Source organism: Aquila chrysaetos, chromosome 16 (genome assembly GCF_900496995.4).
Source record: "Aquila chrysaetos chrysaetos chromosome 16, bAquChr1.4, whole genome shotgun sequence".
In the NCBI taxonomy this organism is placed as follows: Eukaryota; Metazoa; Chordata; class Aves; order Accipitriformes; family Accipitridae; genus Aquila; species Aquila chrysaetos.
Window position 1 is genome coordinate 4,406,256 of NC_044019.1, and position 19,836 is coordinate 4,426,091.

At 60.7% G+C, this 19,836-nt stretch overlaps 1 protein-coding gene across 1 annotated transcript; it reads left to right on the top strand.

Annotated features, from left to right (window-relative positions):
- Positions 1 to 5,262: 5,262 nt before the first annotated feature.
- On the top strand, positions 5,263 to 18,001 carry LIN28A (lin-28 homolog A). Its single transcript, XM_030039475.1, has 4 exons — positions 5,263 to 5,400; positions 6,252 to 6,424; positions 16,385 to 16,569; positions 17,730 to 18,001. The coding sequence occupies exons 1-4, from the start codon at positions 5,370 to 5,372 to the stop codon at positions 17,941 to 17,943; spliced, it is 603 nt and encodes a 200-aa protein (XP_029895335.1). The 5' UTR covers positions 5,263 to 5,369; the 3' UTR covers positions 17,944 to 18,001.
- Positions 18,002 to 19,836: the final 1,835 nt, after the last annotated feature.

The following is a 19,836-nucleotide window of genomic DNA, read 5'->3' on the forward strand; positions in this document are numbered from 1 at the left end:
TCCTGATCAATCCCCGCTCTGCAGCCAATCGATCAGCTGCTGCCCAAGGGTTTTTATCAAAGGGAGCTAGGGATGTGAAGAGGAGCTGCCGAATTTGGGCATGACCCATTGCTCCAGGCCAGGACTGTCTCTACCCGCCTTTACCCCCTCCTGTCTTATCCGAAAGGCAGCAAAGCCACGGGGGAGCCTGGCACTGGGCAGCATCCCGGCAGGTCACCCCACGCGTGCGCTCCTCGTCCTTCCCTCCTCCAAGGTTGATGCCCTGGGTAGCCCAATTTCTAATGCAGCAGGATAGCCACACTCCATCCCCACCGTGGGGACCCCAGAGCCCTAAACCCAGAGGTGTGGGGCACCCACCATCACCCCAGAGCTGGAAAGCAGCCCCAGGGGAGCATTTTTGGGGTGTTGGGAAGGAGATGCCTGGTTAAGGACATCCTTGGGAGCACACCTGTGTCTCTGGTAGGTTGATGCACCCCCAGCCCTGTGTCCCCAGCCCTGGGAGGTACTGGAGCATCCCTCAATCCCGGCTGGGCTCGTTAGAGGCACGGGGCGAGCAGGGGGTGCGGGGGGCCAGCGAGGGGGAGGAGTGGCACCGTGGCCTCTGTTATTGATTGCTTCGTAGCCAAAGGTCAGCGGCGAGCGTGCAAGGACGGGGAGGAGGGAGGCGGGAGGCTCTGGGATGCGAGGGGCTCACTGCTGGCACTGGGGCTGTGCCATGGGGGGGCAAGTGCCAGCCTTGGGAAGCGTGGGGCACCAAGCCGGCGTGGAAAGCCCAGCATAGGTTCCCATCGCACAGGCACCCGCTGGCCACAGATCCCCCCGTGCCTCAGTTTCTCCACCAGCAGATCGGGTGGTGAGGCTGTGCGGCAGTTGGCAGCACCCTGGGCTGTGCGGGTGGGGAAAGAAGCGCTGGGGGCTGCAGGGAAGGGTCTGTGCCCACGGGAGGGAGGTGGAGGTGGGCTCAGTGGGGGTTGGAGGAGGTTTGTGCACGTCTGTGTGCAGCCAGGAGGGTTGTGCCTGTGGGATGGGCAGGGAGAGGGCTCAGTTTTCCCTGGCAGGAGCTCAGAGGCTGCTTTTGAGCTGGTCTGTGCCTTCCCGATGGGTAGGTGGTGATGGTGACTGTGCTGGGAGGTGGTGCTGGAGCTACAGCCAGGACAACACCATTCCCAGGGCCCTTCAGCTCCTCGGGACCAGCCCTGATGGTGGTTTGCAGTACCATCAGGACACCAGTCCCCGTATCTGCCAAAGCTTTGACCCCATGCGCCTGGGCTTTGCACATCCCCCGGGTCTCATCCTGCCGGGCTCAGGACCTGGCCAGAGCCAAGCAGCCCCCAGGCAGCACCGTGCTGCCTGAACGGGGGTCCACAATGCCGGACCATGGGCAGCACCGCCGGCGCTGGGCTCTGGCAGAGCACTGCCTGCCCTCGCCCCGGCCGTGCCGCGAGGGGGAAGATTTACAGGCTGTCAGAGCCAGGGCCAGAGGTCAGCAGGGGTCAGAAAGTCCATTTCGGAGAGGTCACTGTCCACTTCTTTCAATCTAATGAAGCCATTATTTGTGAAAGCGGCCGCTTTGCCGGCTATTCCCTTGAAGCCAAGCAGGGCACAGCGACCGGCTCTGAAAGAACAGGAAGGAGTCCCCTTCCCTTTCGCATTTGCCATTCAACAGGCCCCAAAACCAAATACACCACACACAGAAATATGACGTGGGGCCATCGCTGCTTCAGGGCTGTGTCACCGGAGCTGGGGGAGATGAGTTTGGGACATAAAGGGACGCTGCCTGGAAGTGCCGTGCTCAGGGATGTGGCTGCGTCACTTGGTTGGAAATTCACCAAGGGTGGGCAGAAATTGGGGGATGCTGAGAAACTTGCTGCTGAGTTTAAATAGAGTTACAGAAGAGTGTCTTTGGAGGCTGCCGGTCCCTCCCGTCCATCAGGAAGGGGCTGGGGAGAGGAAGCTGGTGCACAGGGGTGGATTATTTTTTGAAGGATTGTTTTGGAGAAAGCAAGGGCTCATTCGCCACATCCTACCCCCGTACCCCCACGCCTCTGCCCACCTCTGTCGTGGTTTAACCCCAGCCAGCAACTAAGCACCACGCAGCCGCTCACTCACTCCCCCCCCACCCAGTGGGATGGGGGAGAAAATCGGGAAAAAGAAGCAAAACCCACGGGTTGAGATAAGAACAGTTTAATAGAACAGAAAAGAAGAAACGGATAATGATAATGATAACACTAATAAAATGACAACAGCAATAATGAAAGGATTGGAATGTACAAATGATGCGCAGTGCAATTGCTCACCACCCACCGACCGGCACCCAGCTAGTCCCCGAGCGGCGATTCCCCGCCCCCACTTCCCAGTTCCTATACTAGATGGGACGTCATATGGTATGGAATACCCTGTTGGCCAGTTTGGGTCAGGTGCCCTGGCTGTGTCCTGTGCCAACTTCTTGTGCCCCTCCAGCTTTCTCGCTGGCTGGGCATGAGAAGCTGAAAAATCCTTGACATTAGTCTAAACACTACTAGCAGCAACTGAAAACATCAGTGTTATCAACATTCTTCTCATACTGAACTCAAAACATAGCACCGTACCAGCTACTAGGAAGACAGTTAACTCTATCCCAGCTGAAACTAGGACAACCTCCCACCCCACTGCAAGGTGTCCTGTCTGCCCCGGGACACTGTCCCCAGGCCGTGTGGCTGCTGGCACTGGGGTGTCCCTTCCAGGGACAGAAGGGACAGAGCCATTTCTCAGGGCTGCTCTGCAAACCTTGGCCCCGGCCCTGCCCAGCACCAGCAGCTTGTTCAGGTGCCCCTTATCCCCCACGAGTGGGCTGGGGTCGCTCGTGGGCTTTTTTTGCAGAAGCACAGGAGTGAAATATCCAGGCAGCCAGCTGTGCCCTCCCCAAATCCTGGGCAAAAGGAAGGAAACGGGGAAGGAGATGGGCTGGAAGGAGGGATGAGCCAAGAGGAAGAGAGCCACACGGAGGCGTCTCCCACAAGTCTTGGGTTGGTGGTTTTTTTCCTCCTTTTCTTTCCTCTCTCCTCAATTATCCCACAAACAAGAGGAGAATGAGAATAAACGGAACTCGCGAACCTGGCCCTCGCTGACCAGGAGAGGGTGCCAGATGCAGCCCGGCTCCTGCAGCCACCGGGACGGTCCCGCAGCGGATCCCCACCCGGGACGGCCGTGGGTGCCGGCAGGGAGAGCGTGAACGTGAGCAAGTGTGAACACGCACCGTGATTTCCCTCTTGCCAAGACTGTCGCCAGCCCGGCGTTCCCTCCGCCGGTCCCGTAGCCCGGGCAGGGAGCTCTGCAGGCTGCCGGAGCCCGGTCGCGGGTGGGAGCGGGGGTCCCGGTCTGTGCCCGGGAAGCAGCCGGCCGGACTCTGCTCTTCTGCTGTCGCAGACGAGGGGCTGCTCGTTGACTTTGGGGACTTGACTCAAGACTGATGTTAAGAATAAGAGACCAGTGGGGTTTCCTCCCCGTCCCCACCCTGTCTATCCCTGTTAAAACGGGTGTAAAGATCTGATGACACCCTATGAGCGTCATGGAATTATTAACGCTGCCGTGGGCGGGTCACGGGCACCTCCTGCTCCACCCGTGCCCCGTGGGACCCTGGTTGACCAGAATTGCGGGGGCTGGCAGAGCCCTGACGGGGCATTAGGGGCAGGCTCGGGGGGCAGCTCTGCCCCAGCCCCGTCCGCCACCTCCCGAAGGCTCACCCGCCTCCTGCCCTCGGGCTGCCCACGCAGAGAAAAACCATCCTCCTCCTCCTCTGCCCTCACCCCACACCCGCGGGTGAGAGTCCGCCGGGGCTGCTCGGCTCTGCGGGGAAGGGGCAACGCGGAGCCCCCGGGTGTGGGTAGCCTCGGTGACGGGCGGGGTGTGTGTGTGCGGGGCAGGAGGAAGAGGAGGAAGGGCAAGAGGAGGAAGAAGAGGAAGGCAGCCGCTCAGGACCCTGGACAGGGGCAGCGCCGTTCAGCACCATGGCCAGCGCCGGCGCCCCCGCGGGCGGCGAGGCTTCCCCACGCGGGATTTTGCCGGCAGCACCGGGCCGGCCGGGGGGGGGTCCGTCCCCCCCCCGGGGTAACACCGCGATCCCCGCCGTGCCCAGCCACCGTATAGTGCCCTCCCCGCTCCGTGCAATGCTCCCACGCGGGACGAGTTCCGCGTGGGGCGGCCGCGGTCAGCGCAAACGACACCCACCCCCTACACCCCCCCTCCACCAGCTCTCCCTTGCGGCGAGGGATGAGGGTCAGTGCCAGTTCACCCCAATTTACGGGCGGGGGGACCCCCACCCACGCACACCCCACACCACCCGGGAGGGGCGGCGGGCGGCGCTGTGCCCCCACGGCCGGGGCGGCAGCGGGGCATTGTCCGCCCGCCGGAAATGGAGCCGCTGGTCACTCGCCCTTTGTCCCCGCCCGGCCCCCGGGGGGGGGACGGGGACGAGGCGGGGGGGACGGGGGGACCGGGGGACCGGCCCCCGGCACCGCCTCGGCACCGCTCCCCCGCCGGCGGGACGTGGGGTGGGGACAAGCGTTGCGTGTCCCCGGGGATTGCAGGGCCCCCGGGGGTTGCAGGCCCCCCCCCGGGGGGGGGTTTCACGTTCCACTCGCGGGACACGGGATGGGGGTGTAGGAAGACCCCGGTGTCCCGGAAAACCGACCCTCCCCGGCTCGCCGGGCTTCAACCCGGCCCGGTCCCGGTTCCCCCCCGCCCCGCATCGTGTACACGGGGAACGGGCCACGGCTCGCAGGTGGTTCCGCTCGTGGGGGCGGCCGCGGGGGGGGGGGTGCGGAGAAACGACGTGGAAACTCCCCCCAGTCCTCGGGGGTCCCACCCCCCCCCCAGGGGTCACGTCTTCCCCTGACAGGTGGCCTCGCCCCTAAGTGGGGGGGGTGTCAAAACACCCCCCCCCCCCCCTTCCCAAATCCCTCCCGGAATGTGTCGCTGTTATCGGAGGGGGGGGTTAATTAGGATCACGTGGGGGCGGGATGGCGGAGCGGGGCCCGGCGCCCCCCGGCCCCGCGGGTGGGTCCTGGGTGGGGGGGGTAGGGGTGGAGGGGGGGGGGGGGGGGGGGCGGCGGGGGCTGCTATTGTCTGCGAGAATTTGGGAGCCTTTGAAAAAACCCTCCCGCTCCCTCCCACCCCTATTGTTGGAGTGAAGATGGAGTCAAACCTCTCCCGGCTCCCTCCCGGCGGGGTCTAAGCTGGGGTTTTTTTGTTGGTTTTTTTTTTTTTTCCTTTTTCCTTTTTTTTTTTTTTTTTTTTTTTTTTGGCTGAGCTGATACCCTCAAAGCTGGCCGAGGAGGAGGAGGGAGGAGGCGGTAACAGCCACAACTCGGAATTTGCAAGCGAGTGTCGGGATGGGGTCTGTTTCCAACCAGCAGTTTGCAGGTTAAGTTATATTATTGTCGCAGCCCGCCTCGGCTCCGCGATTATTAATAACGACGGCAGAGCCCGGCCGGGGGGCACAGGGACACCCCCCCATCTCCACCCCCCCCCCCCCCCCCCCCTCCGACCCCGGCCCACCCAGCCCCGCTGCACCCCAGCAGCGAGGCCGGGCCCGGCGTGGGCTTGCAGCTCTGGGGGGCTTCGGGGGGGCGGGGGGGGGATTTATTCCCCTCACCCCCCCAGCCTTAGGATGAGCCCAGAAGTTTGGGGTCGGTGGTGGCTGCTTGGGGTTGTTTGGGACCGGGGGAGGGGGGGAATCCCCCCGTGCAGACTTTCTGCAGCGTGGCTTGCTCGGGGCAGGGGGATTTCGGGTTGGTATTTTGGGGGAGTTTTTTCCTTTTTTGTATTTTTTATGTTTGGGTTGGTTTTTTATTTTTAATTACTGGCTTTTTAGTTCGTTTTTCGGATTTGGGGTTTAGGGGCTTTTTTTTTTTTTTCGTTTTTAATATTTTTGAAGGGAGAACGGATTTAGGGCCCCCACCCCACACATCGCCCGGGTCGTGCCGGCAGGAGCTGCCTTCATTTCCCTCCACCCCCCCCCCGCGCTCCTGGGGTGATCCCCACGCACACGTGGAGGCAGAGCTAACCGCTCTGTTTGGGTTTTATAGGAGTTTTTTTGGTTTTGGGGTTGGGGTTTTTTTGCCTTTTCCAGCCTGGGGAACCCGAGCAGAATTTGGGGCTCCTGCTACGGGCTGCCCAGCTAGGTGCGGGGTGGCTGGGCCGGGGGGCTAGGGGGGGACACCCTTGGTTCCCCCAGCCCCTCGGCTCAGCGGCTCGGTGGGTTTCTTCCCCAGGTGCAAAGCCGGGCGAGGAACCGGCCGGAGACTCTCCCAAGGCGGAGAACGAGCCGTTGCACGGCTCCGGCATCTGTAAGTGGTTCAATGTCCGCATGGGCTTCGGCTTCCTCTCCATGACCGCCAAGGGCGGCGCGACCCTCGACTCGCCCGTCGATGTCTTCGTACACCAGGTATGGGGCCGGATCCTGCGTTGGGTCCTGGGGAGGGAAGGGGGTGCAGCCCCTGACACCCCTCCACCCCCCCGGGAGGATGCGAGGCGGGATGGGGACTCCCACGCCGCCTCCACGCGAGGTTATGGCTTCCCCCCATCCCATCCTACGCGAGGTTATGGCTTCCCCCTATCCCATCCCAGCCCGGTATCCCGGGAAAACCGGGGGGGTCCCCCCCGGGCTCGTTTTCCCCGAGCGAGGCGGGTGGCGAAGGGCAGGCACAGCCGCAGCCCGGGGCTCCTCTCCGGGGACCGGCCCTGTAAGCTGATCCCCGAGCGATTTTATTTTCCCATCATGGTTCCCTGGGGAGCCCCTCGGGGCCGGATCCAGGGAAGCAGGTGCCCTCGGGGCTGAGCAGGACATGCCGGAGCGGGGATGCTGCTCACCCCGTGGAGGGACCCGGGGAAGAGCTGGTTTTCCCCCGGGGACAGTGGTCCTGGGAGCCCTGAACCAGGCAAGGGATGCAGGATTGGGCTTTCCCCAGCTGTGGCTCATCCCTGGGGCTGGGGAGGGGGGGGGAATCTCTGCCCGGGCCCCTTGTTTCGGCTGCAGCTGGCACAAAGGCGTGTGGGGTCTCGTACGTGCCCCTATGGATCCTGTAGGATAGTGACAGTCTCGTGTCCGGATTTGACCCGCACGCACCTCGCTGAGTGGGGAAGCCTCACGCGTGTCGGTCATCCTGCACCAAGGGAAGTCCAGGGGACCCCATTTAGGGGCTGGGGGAATGGGTTTGGAGATGATGCTCAAATTGGGGCCAGCACTGGGAGGGAGATGTGGGGCTCAGCGCCGGCTTGTGTGGAAATGGGTCTGTGTGATGAGCGTGGCCCGTGCTCCCTCACCCCGGGAAAGCAGCTGCCATTGGGGCTGGGGAGCAGAGTGAGCACGAGCGAAGTGGGTACGGGCATCTCTGGAGCAAACATGAGTGGTTTTGTGGGTACGGTTGGGAGCAGCCACACAGGATTTGGCCCAAGGCAGCGTGATGGTGCTGGCTCTGGGGAGCCCCTGGACCAGGCGGCTTCAGTGACTGCTGCTCTCCATGGGCCCAAATCCCCCCAAATTGGGGTCCATCCCACCATCTGCTGACAGGCTGGGGGTGCAGGACTGAGCCCCTGGGCTGTGCAGGGCTCCTGGGACTGGGGGCTCCTGGGGGACACTCACCCCCTGCCCACGAGGCAGTGGCTGCTCTGGGCTGGGCTACAGCGATTTGGCAAGTGAATGATGACCAGGGGAGAAGCAAATCCTTTCTCCTTTGGCTGTGGCGTGGTGAAAGCGCCTTGGTAGAAGCTACTGTCCCGGGCCAGACACACGGCTGGGTTTGGAGACGAGGGCTCCAAATCAGCAAGGGAAAAACGAGATCCTGGTGCTCCCAAGAGAGCAAATGGGTCTTTGCATCTCAATGTAGCACAGCGGGACCCAGGGCCCGTGGGAGGAAGCCTCCGGCCCTCCCTCCCTTCTCCTGGGTAGGTTTATTGCCCCCAGACGGTCTGGTTTCCTGATTGCTCTTGCTCACATTCCTGCAGGAAGAGAGAATTAGACGGAGTGTCTCTGCCAGGAGCATCCCACCGCCCAGGGAAAGGTGCAGCCTCCTGGTGTCCTCTGTTTTCTGGGGCCGGGGAAGCCATGGGGTCCCATGTGCAGTGTTCACTGCGTTCGGGAAATACGGTGAATGCTGGGTAAAAGCGGGTTATTTTGGGTAGCAGAGGGGCAGCGTGTGTGTGTCATTCTCCTGCCGCGGCGAACGGCAGGGTGCTCCCAGCGTGGGGCTTTGTACCACCAGAAGCAGGGCAGCTCTGGGCTGATGTCGAGTCTTTCTCCTCCAGGTCAGGCTTCATCTCCTGCCCCTCTCGCTGGTGGTACAAAGTCGCTGCTCTCCTGCAGCGCAACAGCCAGGGCTGATGCCGGCGGCTTTCCCACCCTGGAGAATCCCAGCCCCAGCCCCTCCTCGGACAGGGACCAAACTCATGCTCCCACCCTGGCCTCGCTGCTTTTGGGTGGCTCATGGGGAAACAGGCCCTTCTACTGATGCTCTCCCCATTCCAGCATCCAGGCACTTCCATAGAGCTGGTGCCAGCTCCGCTCCCTGGGGATGGAGTCAGGCCTGGGAGGGCAAAAGCCAGCACCGGCTCGGTGAGGGGGGGGACAACACAGAGGGCTCAGGGTGCCGGACTCAGGGTGCTGTGCCCAGCACCCACTGCCCGTGCCACACACAGTGCCCCAAACCAGCCATTGGGGTTTAACACCCCAGAGCCCCCCATAACCTGCTCCTTCCCCTCTTCATTTACATACGTGAATGATGACCCACAGGAAGTAATTGTGGGAGAAAGAAGGGAATTGGCCTCTTTAGATCTATTAAATCACTTTATTACAGGAACCAGGTCTGAATGGCCCTTCTCTGCAGGGAGCGCGTCTCCATCTCCCTCTCCCTTTATCTGATCACAAAGAGATTAAAATCTCGGCAGGACAGGAGACTAACAGGGCTCCTCGGGGCTGCCTTTCCCTCGCATTGTGAGCTAAAAATGAGGCATTTGGGTTCAAATGCCTCCCCTGGACACTGGAGATGGATTCATTTGGGGGCTGTGAGGAGACAGGGGGATGAAGCAGGGAGGAGCCGGAGCAGGTCGTCCCCGGGGAGGCGAAAGGCTGAGCAGCACCCGTGAAGGGGTGGGGGGTCTTGAGGTGGCAGAAATCAGGCTGGTGCTGGTGAAGACCCCAAAACTGCGGTGGTCCCCTGGGGATGTGGCTCCCGGGCTCGCACCGCGGCTCTGGGCATCGCTTTCAGGAGTGTGGGGCTGCTGCGGAAGGCAACCTGGGAAAGGGAGAGGATAAAATCTGGGCACCCTGTGGCCCCAAGGCTCAGTGCTGTTGGGCAGAGCAGGAGGAGTGAGCACAGCCCAACAAATAAAATTGGGGTTTGCAGCCCATCCCCAAACCTGGCCCCACTAGCTCCGGCTGAGAGCAGAGGGGAAGGGGCTGCCCAGACCCTGGGAACCGCTGCTCCGTACAGCTCAGCTCTGTGGCTCCAAGTGTTTCTCCAAGCCATCAGGTCTAAATCCTTGATAAAGGCAATGTTAGTTGTGGGGTTTTTTTTTTTTGGTTCCTTCTCGTGATTTTTGGCAAGGAGAGCTGCTGGGCACCGCTGGGACTCTGCGGCTGCTGTGGCTGCAGGGTGTTCGGTGGCATCTCGATGAGATGGTCCCACGTGTCCTTGCAGGGACATAAGGCTGTGCCCGTGGTCAGACCCATGGGGGCTGGGATGTGGCACTCTTGCCCTGCCCCAATGCCCAGGGCAGCGTGGGGCCAGCCGGGCACATGCCAACGTGGGGGAGGCTTCGGTCCCCCCACGGTCCCCTGGGTGCTGCCGTCCCCGGGAGCCTCGTGGGGGTTGGGGTTGGTGGAGGGTCTCCATCCCCACTTGGCCGGGCAGGGGATGGGGCGGAGGGGGACGATGGCTGCCGTTCGGCCGTGGGTTTCGGCTGAGCTGACCTGGGCTGTCGCCCACCTGCGCTCATGCCGTCCCCCTGCGCACAGCCGGGGACGGAGCCAGCCAAGACGCGAGCGTGACGTGAGGTCCTAAAAAAAAAAAAAAAAGCCCATGTTTGGAGGCAGCTCCATCCCTGACCATGCAGGAGAGCAAAGGCACAAGGGAGGAATTCTCCATCGAGGAGCAGGGTCCAGCCTTCCCGCAGGGTCTCCTGCTGCCTTTCCACTGGGCTGGGATGCAGGGCTGGATCCGGCCGGGGGAATTTGGTTTGTGCAGAGCTGGGGTGGCAGTGAGGGGAAGGGGGAACCCTACTCAGAGCAGCGGTTTTAGTCGGTGTGTTGGACCCATGATGCTCATAGAGGCGTGGGACACATTTAATATCTTGCTTTTTCTGCTTTCTCATGTGCATCGCTCCTGCGTTTGCTCTCTGGGACCAGGGTCACCCCGCAGCGCTGGGTGGGCACCCCGGGGTGCCAGCGTGGGTGGCTGCAGGACCCGGGAGCACCAGGGTTACGCGTGTCCCTGGGGAAGGGATCCCTTGGGGTAGAAATGCAGGTCGGTGTCCCTGCTTTCGGGGGGGAGAGGGATAGGAGCAATTTCTCTGTTGGTTTTTTTTTTTAAATAATTGCTGGAATAAAATTGTCTCACATCGCTTGTGTGCCACGTCCTGATGGCAAATAGTGAAAGAGAGCGGCTTTATTCCACCCCTGAAACTCCCTCAAGACAAAAAAAAGACACAAAAAAAGCCTCCTGTCTGTCTAAAGATTAACTGATGGCTGCAGGCACATCCCTTCCCCCAGCTCCCCCTCTCAGCCCCAGGGTGAGGGGCAGGGAGAGAAAACACCCTTAAATGGTCTCCCAGATAAAATGGCCCAAATGAATGGGATTGCTCCTGTTAAAGCTGGGGAGGGCTGGGATGGAGCTGGGGAGGGCTGGGATGGAGCCGCTGGCTTGGCGAGCCGCTGTCCCTGCCGCCCCCAGCTCCTGCATTTCCTTTTCCCTATTTACTTGCTCCTAAGAAGAAGTGGGATGAAGCCGAAATCACCGATAGAAGGTGCGCAGCCACTGCCAGCCGTGCCCCTGCTTTAATATGGGAGTATGAAATTAATATGCAGCCACTGATCCCAATTAGCTGCCCCCTGGGAAGCACGGGAGGGTTTGGCACACTCAGGGTGGGGAAAAATACAACTGAAGGAACTGAAAGTGTGGATTTAGGGCAGGTAGCTGATGGATTAAGCTCTGTGGTGGATGCTTTTTTTTCCCCCCAGAATTAGTATCTACTGTTTAATTTTGCTGCCTTGTGGTGGAAAATTAAGAGCAAGTGTAGTTACTTTGGCAGGAAAGTGGTTTTATTTTGGTTTTACTCGAATTGGGAAAAAATCCTTGGGGACATTGCTCCAGAGGACAGTAGGGAGACACTGGAAAGCCCTGGAAATGTTTTGTTAAATCCCCTGTGGTCTCCCCGATGGGCTCCCGCAGGCATCACCCTCTTTATTCTGCACCAAGCCCCCAGAGCTGAGGCAGGACCCTCTTTCCTGAGCAGCATCCGCCGGCCGCTTGCACGGAGGTTGAGCCGCAGGAAGGGACCACGGAGCGGTTTCTGCTCTGAGCCGTATGCGCACGAGCCCAAAAATAGCAGCAGCACAGTCCCCGGCGCTTGAACTGCCGGTACCGGGAAAAGATTTGCTGTGTGATTTGGGGAGAGGGAAGGGTTTTGCTCAGGGATGGATCCAGGCACGGGCTGTGAAGGCAAAGGGACGTTTCCCTGCTGGCCTCGTGGCTGGCGGTGGGAAGCTGAGCCGCTTCTGCTGCGGCGCAGGAGCTTGGGTTACTGCTCCGTGTTGGCAGAGCCCGATCCTGCCGAAATCTGCTTTGGGGGCTGTTTGCTGTCGGGCAGTACCCGGCCAAGGGGAGACCTGCTCAGCCAGAACTGGGCTCGGAGCTGGGCTGAGGCTGCCGCGTCCCAACGGGGTTGCGATGGCATCGCCCAGTGGCAATCGGAGCCATGCCCCAAAAAACTGGGCAGGCGTCAGCCCCTGCACACTGGCTTAGTCCTGGCGCAGGAGCCGAGGAAGGGGCTGGTCTGCACTGGCTGTGCCAAGCCTGAGCTCCCCCCCCCGGGGCCGGGGGTTGCCGAGGGCTGTGGGTGCTCCCCCGGGGATGTGCTTCTCCCCTGGGATGGGTCCTCGGGGGTCGTGGTGGGGCGAAGGTGGCCGGGATGCCCTGGGCGCAGCTGTGGGTGCCGGCCGAGCAGAGGGCACTGCGGACGGGGTACCCCCAGCCTGCTGGTGAAGGTGGGGTGCAGTGATGGGGGCACAGACCCCCTGGGGGCTCAGCAATCCCCTCACCAATGGGACCTGCCAGGGAAGGGGTGTCTGTCTTTCCTGGCTCCTGTGGACCACTTCCCCTCCGCAGAGTTGGGGAAACTGAGGCACAGGCACTGGATGTAGTGGGGTCGAGCTGCCCGAAATACTCTGGGCATGGCCCGGCTGTACCCCCTGGCACAGCTCAGCACCACCACTCGTGTTTCCACAGCCGGTTGTGACCCAGTGTCCCAAGCCGGCTTGTTTTCCAAGGGATTTGAGTTTAAACGGCTGCAACGGTCCCGCGCTCGTAAGAGGCGAGGTGCAGCGGCCGCTCCGCCCCAGGCCCCTCTGGACACAAAGATGGTTTGATTGAGTGGCCTGGGCTGGCTGGGAATAAACGTCCCCTTGTGTCACGCTGGGGAGGCCGCGGGGACAATGGTGACCCCGGGGCTGGCCGAGCCCCTCCGGAGCCTGGCGGGGTGGGGGTGAACTGGAGCCTGGCAGTTTGGGGAGCAGTGGCTGGATTTGGGGTGCTCCACGGTGTCACCCCTCTGGGAGGGGAAGCAGGTCTAGCTGGGATCCATGATGAGGGATTTGCTGGGTGGGAGGAAGAGGAGGGATGAAGGCACCCATGTGTAGGTGGGGAAGGGGAAGGGGTGAGGGTGGGGGACACCCAGCACCGTGGGGGTGGTGGGCAGCACTCACTGCTGCGTCTTTGTCTGCCGTAAATAATTGCGGAGCTGCCGGCGTGTGGGATGGGTGGAAAAGCGGAGAGGTGCCTGATGAGGGGGTGCCTGGGGGGGCTGCAGATAGCTGGGTGAAACTGCACCAGCTCTGCTTCTGTTCCTTGTCCCACTGGTTAACTCTGGACCCTAATGATGACAAGTGAAATCCTTGCACTAGGATATGCTTTAAAACGTTTTTGTTATGAGGATGGCAATGCTTTGTGACCCCAAGCCCAGACAGAGCCCAGATTCACCCTACACTCCCCTGTACCAAAACCATCCCCCCAAGACTAACCCCTCAGCTCCACCATGGGACCCAGACCCCAAATCCCAGCACCCACCAGGCGCGACCCTGTTCTCCCACGGCAGGCGAGCTGGGCGCAGGGCTGATGTGCAGAGGGGCTGCAGGGGGTCAGAGGGGCCTCGGCCATGCTGGCCACCCTTCCTCCCCCCGCCGTGGCCTGGAACTCCTGGAATTTGGGCAGCGGGAGCGCGGCCGCCGCCGGCCCTTTGTTCTCACTGGCCGGTGGCTCCCGGCCCTGGCCCTCCCCTGCGCTCCCCCTCATCCCCAGCATCCCCGGCTTGCTCCAATCCCCCCCTTTCCTCTCTTTATTTTTTGGGGGGGGGGGGGGGGGGTGGAGGCCTGGGAAGGCTCCGGCTTTGTGTGTGGTGTGGGACAGGGGCTCTGGGCCCCTTCCTTTCAGATGCAGGAGGTATGCAGCTAATTCAATGGGCTGCAGTTTGATTACCTATCTGATAACAGAGGAATGCCAGCAATGTGTGTGTTTTGGGAAGGGGGCAGGGGGGATGCGCAGGGACCACCAGCCACTCTGCAGCTCACATCAAAAGGCTGCGGGGCAGGGGGGGGAGAGCTGGGGTGCCCCAGCCGCTGCCCCCCCCTCCTTCCCCGGGGAGAGGGCGTTTCCTTTGGCCTTTTGGTGGAGGGGGCCGGGGGGCCGGAGAGGCGGTTGTCATCCTCACCCGCTCCTGGAAAATAAATCGCTTCCCCCGTCATGTTGCGGCAGCTTCTGCCCTAGCCCTCCTCTTCCTCGAAATGGGAGTAACTGATGGCTCATGGCGGGGCGGGGGGGGGAAGGATCTGGACCCCTGGGTTGTAGCAGTTTGGCTGCCCACGGGTGATAGTGTCCAAGGCATGGGCTGAGCTAGGGTGGGGGGCCAGCCTGTGCATCGGGGTCCCCCCTGCCACGGCTCGGCTTTGTCCTGAAGCTTGGGGCCGAGAGCCTGGGAGTTTTCATCTCCGCAGTGTAAACACAGCTGGGCTGGCTGGGGCTGTAAACACCCCGATAAGGATCTCTGTCCCCCAGCCTCCGGAGCTGCCTCCTGTGCCATGGAGTGATGCTCGCCCCCGAAACGCCGCGGCTGCTGCTGGAGCCGGGCAAATTCGCCATCCATGGCAGCCTCAGTCATCCAAACCGCCTCGCATGGCGGGGCTTGAGGGGGGCCAGTGGGGTGGCACATTAGGGATGGGGCAGGGTTGGTGGCTGACCCCGAGGTGCCGAGGCTGAGCCAGGCACCTCCTGTGTTGTGCTGGTAGCTGCTTTGGACACAGAGCTCCTGCTTGGGTGATGCTCAGCATCCCAGACCCAGAGCTCCTGCTTGGCATCCTCCTGGTGATGCTCAGCACTGAGGAAAAGCCGAGTTGGGGTTGGGGAGCAGTGTTTGTCCATTGTGCTGGGTACGGCAGGGTCTTTGCCAGTGGAGGGTGGTGATGGGGCTGCCCAGACCAGCCCCGGCTGGGCAGAGATGGCTGTGAGACCCTGTCACAGCCTTGTTGTCATTGGGGACCTTGTAGCTCATGGTTTGGCTCTCCCTTTTGGGAGCAGGAGCAGGTCAGAGAGCAAATGTTTCTGATGATCCCATCTGGCCCACCCTGGACCCCATCCCAGCAGGCAAGTGGACCAGGTGGATGTGGGTGTCTTGGCCCGGCACATGGGGTCTGTTCCACGCGGAGCTGGGCCCTGAGACACAGAAGGGAGGGAAAAGCAGCAGAAAAAGGGGCCTCAAGGGTTGTTCCTCAAGCTCTGCTGCATTCCCACTTCCCTCGTGTGCCCACGGACACATGCACGTCCTGCAAGACCCCACCGAAAATAATTCACTCCTAAAATCCAACGACTCCATTTCCTCCCTCTCTGCTTTTATGTGGAGTGTTGCTTCCACGTGGGTCCTGGCAAGATTTGGGGTGGAAGAGGAGAACCAACCATGCTTGCCTGTCCCTGGACAGCACGCACGCGGAGGCTCGGTGCGGGAATAATGGGCGGCCGTGGCCCACGTGACGGGAACTCGCCGGGCCATGAATGGGGGAGATGCTCCATTCATAAATGCAGGGTCCTGCTGCAGTCGCGCAGGCGTTGGCGCCGGAGCCGGGAATCCCCAGCCTGCTGGAGCTGCTCCTCCCTCCGCCAGCAAATCCCCCTTAACTATTTGCTCATGCTTGTTTGAGCTCCGCTAACGAAGTTGAGCAAAAGCTCTGCTCGAATCGCTGCCTGGGATGCAGTGGTCCTCTGGCGCAGCAGGCAGCGATGCTCGTGTCAGCGCTTGCTGGCACAGGGGGACAAGAGATGTCAGCTGCATCACCCGGCTCAGTTCCTTACAAATTTGTTCTGTTAAAATGGACAGAGCTCATGAAAGCGGAGTGGACTTTTCTGTCATCTCACAACCCCCCTTGCCAGCCTGGGTCTTTCTGAACTCCCGAGTTTGATTGCACAGTGATGACCGATGTGGTGATCCTGGGAGAGATGGGAGATTCTCCCGGCGGTGATGATCCAGGGCCAAATGGCTGCTTAATTAATTACTGGAGGCAACTAAAGGGCTTGAACTGAGGTGACCTGCAGTGAGGGGGCTGGCTGGGACCCCGGGCTGGCAGTTCCAGCTTCCAGCCTCCTGGCCTTACTGCAGGTCCTGCCACAAGCAGGGTTGCACGTGCCTGTGCAAAGCCCCGAGATCCTTTTGTCTTTTTATAATGATGTTTTGGATCTCGCCACCAGCATCCCCAGCCCAGTGTATCAGGAGGTGCAGGGGTAGCTCTCACTGCCCAGTGCGGGACTGGGTGGGAGAAGGGGGCTGTTTTGCAGCACTGAGAGCCAGCGTTTTGCAGCAAACACTGCTGAAATTTGGGTCAGAGCTGGCTCTGCCAGCCCTTGCTTGCCAAATCAGTGAGCCCACGCTGCCAGGTGCCTCAGGTCATTGAAGGCTCTGCGTAATCAAATGGGGATCCAGAGATTTTAGGGAGATGAAGGTGCCTGGTCGAGCTTGGTCCCTGATGTCCGTCCTCTCACAAGGGGCAGGTGGGGGGGGGGCTTTCGTGCCTCGGGAGGTGTTTGCTTGTCACGTGCCCAGCGGACACCCTGACTTGGTGCTGACCTCTCTCCTTTCCCCGTGACCCCCCCAGAGCAAGCTCCACATGGAGGGTTTCCGCAGCCTGAAGGAGGGCGAAGCTGTTGAGTTCACCTTCAAGAAGTCATCCAAAGGTTTGGAGTCCATCCGGGTGACCGGCCCGGGAGGTGTCTTCTGCATCGGCAGTGAGAGGAGACCCAAAGGCAAGAGCCTCCAGAAACGCAGATCTAAAGGAGACCGGTAAGGGGCGGCCGGGGCCTGATCCGGGGCATGGTTTGAGCTCAGTGGGCACCAGGAGCTGCCCGGCACCCTGCCCACAGCATGGGGACAGGCTCGGATCTGGCGGGGTGGGCAGCGACCCTTCCTCTGGGAAAGTGGCTTCCTTCGACGGTTAATGAGTGGCAGATGCAGCTTAGTGGGGAAAGGGCAGCAAACCAGCAGCGCAAGGGCAGAGGTCAGGGACACCCCGGGCGGCCGCTCCCCTCGTCTCAGGGAGCTGCGCTGGGCAGGGGTAATTTTCTCGAAGAGAAACCCTTCCTTGTGGGAAGGAAATGGCCGGACGTCCTGGCAGCATCTCCCACGGTGAGGCTGGGAGCCCCGGGGCGAGTTTCTGGCCAGCCCTTCGTCCCCCCTCTTCTCTCCCGTCCTCTCCATCTGGGCTGCCCAGGGATGCCTCATCCCGGCTTTCCCAGCGGATGCTGTCTGCCCCACCCAGCTGTTCTCACAAGCGGGTTTTAAAATTAGTTGGAAAGGAACTGGGAAGGAAAAGGAAAGAGCAAAAGGCTGTGGCCATCCTGGACAGACGCAGGATTTAAAATGGACACAAGGCAGCTCCCTCTGCCCACGCTGCTCTGGTGCAAAGGTAGCACCCGGGGGACGAGCGCTGCAAGGGTACAGCCGTGAGAGAAGCCACGTTTGGGGTTGTCCCCACACCGATGGCCACGGCCCCTGCAACCGTTCTTCTCTGCTGGGGTTGTCAGTCGTCCGATTGCCTGTTCCTGCTCTGCCGCAGGCTTTGGTACAGAGCACGTAACCCTGGGTGCAGGGACTGTAGACACAGGACCCAGAACCATGATGGAGCCAGAGGGGTAGAAGCCCCCGACATCCCCGATTTTTGTCCCCAAGTGCTTGGTTTCGGTGTAGGGGTTTGCTGCCATCTCCTGGGTACCGGCAGCACCACTGAGCCAGGTCCAAACTGGCCGTGCTGGAGCCGGGGCTCTGCGGGACCAAACCCAGGGCCACCATCTGCCCCCAAAGAGCTGACCCCACATCCCCGCAGCAGCCAGGCCATTTTAAGCCCAGCTCTGCCTGCGAAGCTGGATGGGTCCCAGGCTCGGTCATGGCAGCATCCCACCTCATTTTATTTCTCCTCCTCGAATCTCTCTCCTCCCCCCCCGCAGATGCTACAACTGCGGCGGGCTGGACCATCATGCCAAAGAGTGCAAGCTCCCGCCGCAGCCCAAGAAATGCCACTTCTGCCAGAGCATCAGCCACATGGTCGCCAACTGCCCTGCGAAAGCACAGCAGTCCCCCAGCTCCCAGGGAAAACCTGCCTACTTCCGAGAGGAGGAGGATATGCACAGCTCGGCCCTCCTCCCCGAAACCCGGGAATGATGGCGGGTGGCGGGGAGGGGCTTCCACCGGGATGAAAAGGCTTTGGCAAGGCAACGGGTAGCCGTGGGGGCTCGGAGGAGGGAGGGCAGGGTGAAGGACTGGGGAGGGAAGACGGCAATGCTAACGGTGGGGACCCGGTGTCCCTGCAGAGAACTTTTCCTCCTGTTCCCAGCTCAGGGAAAGCCCTGCTTTCATTGGGATGGCTCATTCTAAAACTAGGGGAAGGCAGCACCCAACACACCTCTTCCAGCTAAAAAAAAAACCCAACCATATCTGATTCATCTTTATCCTTTTCCTAAATGAAGCCAGGCAGTAGTGTCTCTGGGAGGAGGAGCAGAGAAGCAACATCTCAGGGAGGAGCTCATGGCTCCTTGTTCTCCTGAGCTTCAAACAGGCTCCGGCACAGCTTGGATGAGCTGTGGGCGACCCACTCCTACGCCTGCCCCATCTTTCTCTTCTGCCCCAAGGAGGGAGGCTGAGGGGGAAAGGCTGGCTGCAGACCACTGAGGACATGCCCGTGGGCCGGTCCCGCGGGTCCCTCTGCTCCTCGCAGCTTCTTTCTTGCAGGTCGGTGTGAGGATTTGCAGTTTTTCCGTGGTCGCCCCATTGCTGAAACCAGCAGAGCCCAGATTTGGCCTCAGTCTGGAAAGAAATAGGGCATCTCTTGGGGCTGGGCTAACGCTTGCCGCCTGCTTGTGGGCTGTGAGCTGTGGCTCGGGGGAGATCAAGTCAAAAGAAAAATATTTTTTTGGTTTTTTTCCCCCTAAGCCTTCCCAAGTGCCAGCCCAGAGAGCGCAAGATGTTTTATACAGCCAGCTCTTCCCCTCTAAAGAGAACCCTGCCTCCGAAAGGCAGAGCTGGGGAGTGGGAGGGCTTCGTGGAGCAGAAATGCTCTTCGTTAAGCCTTGGGCACCAGACTCGGGGCAGAGCCGGCTCCCGGGGATGTTGCTGGCAGCGCTTCCCTCAGAGGCCGTGTACACAACCCACCCGGGACTCACACAGATCCAGCCATGGCTTGATCCGGACTCCAGACTGCCTGGGTCTTCCCATGGGCTGTGGATCAAACCCACGCAGGACAAAAACGCCCCTCTGCTCTTCCTGCCCATCCCACGCTCCAGAAACCGATGGCTCCTGGGGTGAGCCTCCCCAGGGGCAGAGGAAAAGGGTGCCCCAGGTTGTTAGCGGCTGCTGTCCTCCCTCCCCACCGGCCCCCCCAAGTCTTGCCTTTATTTATTGGCCCCGGTGACAGCCCTTCTCCCGGGGCAGCCCCCCCGTCCGTGCCGAAGCCAACACCAAGTGAAACCTGCACTAGGACGTGCGTGAATGACGTATCTTTGGGTTTGTTTGTTGTCTTTGTTTTGTTTTTTTTTTTAATATAAATATTCTGTTTTTGTATTTTTGTATATTTTAATCTTTAAGAAAAGAAAAAAAACGAGAGAGAAAGGACATAATTCCTGCAACTTATTCTCAGGTATTCGAGCAATCTCAGGGATAAAATGCCTCTGTAGCCCAGTGCTGGACAGAGAAGAGGGTTTTTTCTAACAGCACAAAGACGTGACGAAGTTTGTATTGGAAGTGTAGATCTACCTCACTGGACGTTCGCTAGGTGGACTGACGTGTTGTTGAGCTTTTCAGTTGTGTTTTTTTGTATGTTTGGGATTTGTTTTCTTTTTAACTGTATTTTAATAGTCTCTTTCCCTTCCCCACTGGACTGAGGAGGAATTTGGGTCTGTAGATCCGTGTAGTCCCCCTGCGGGGATGGAGAAGCCAGGCAGTGCCACAGGGCAGGGAACAGCTGCTAGAGCCCGTGTCGGCTCCCCAACTCCAGATTTTCTCCCAGCCTAGTGGCTTTTGAGGACTGTCCTCCATTTCTCTCTCCTGTTTACGCTCACA

What these genes read in the sequence shown, in the direction of transcription:
- LIN28A (XM_030039475.1), top strand. Translation starts at nt 5,370, where the DNA reads ATGGGGTCTGTTTCCAACCAGCAGTTTGCAG. An exon ending in TTCCAACCAGCAGTTTGCAG is followed by an intron (nt 5,401 to 6,251) that starts GTTAAGTTATAT and finishes TTTCTTCCCCAG; the next exon opens with GTGCAAAGCCGGGCGAGGAA. An exon ending in TCGATGTCTTCGTACACCAG is followed by an intron (nt 6,425 to 16,384) that starts GTATGGGGCCGG and finishes TGACCCCCCCAG; the next exon opens with AGCAAGCTCCACATGGAGGG.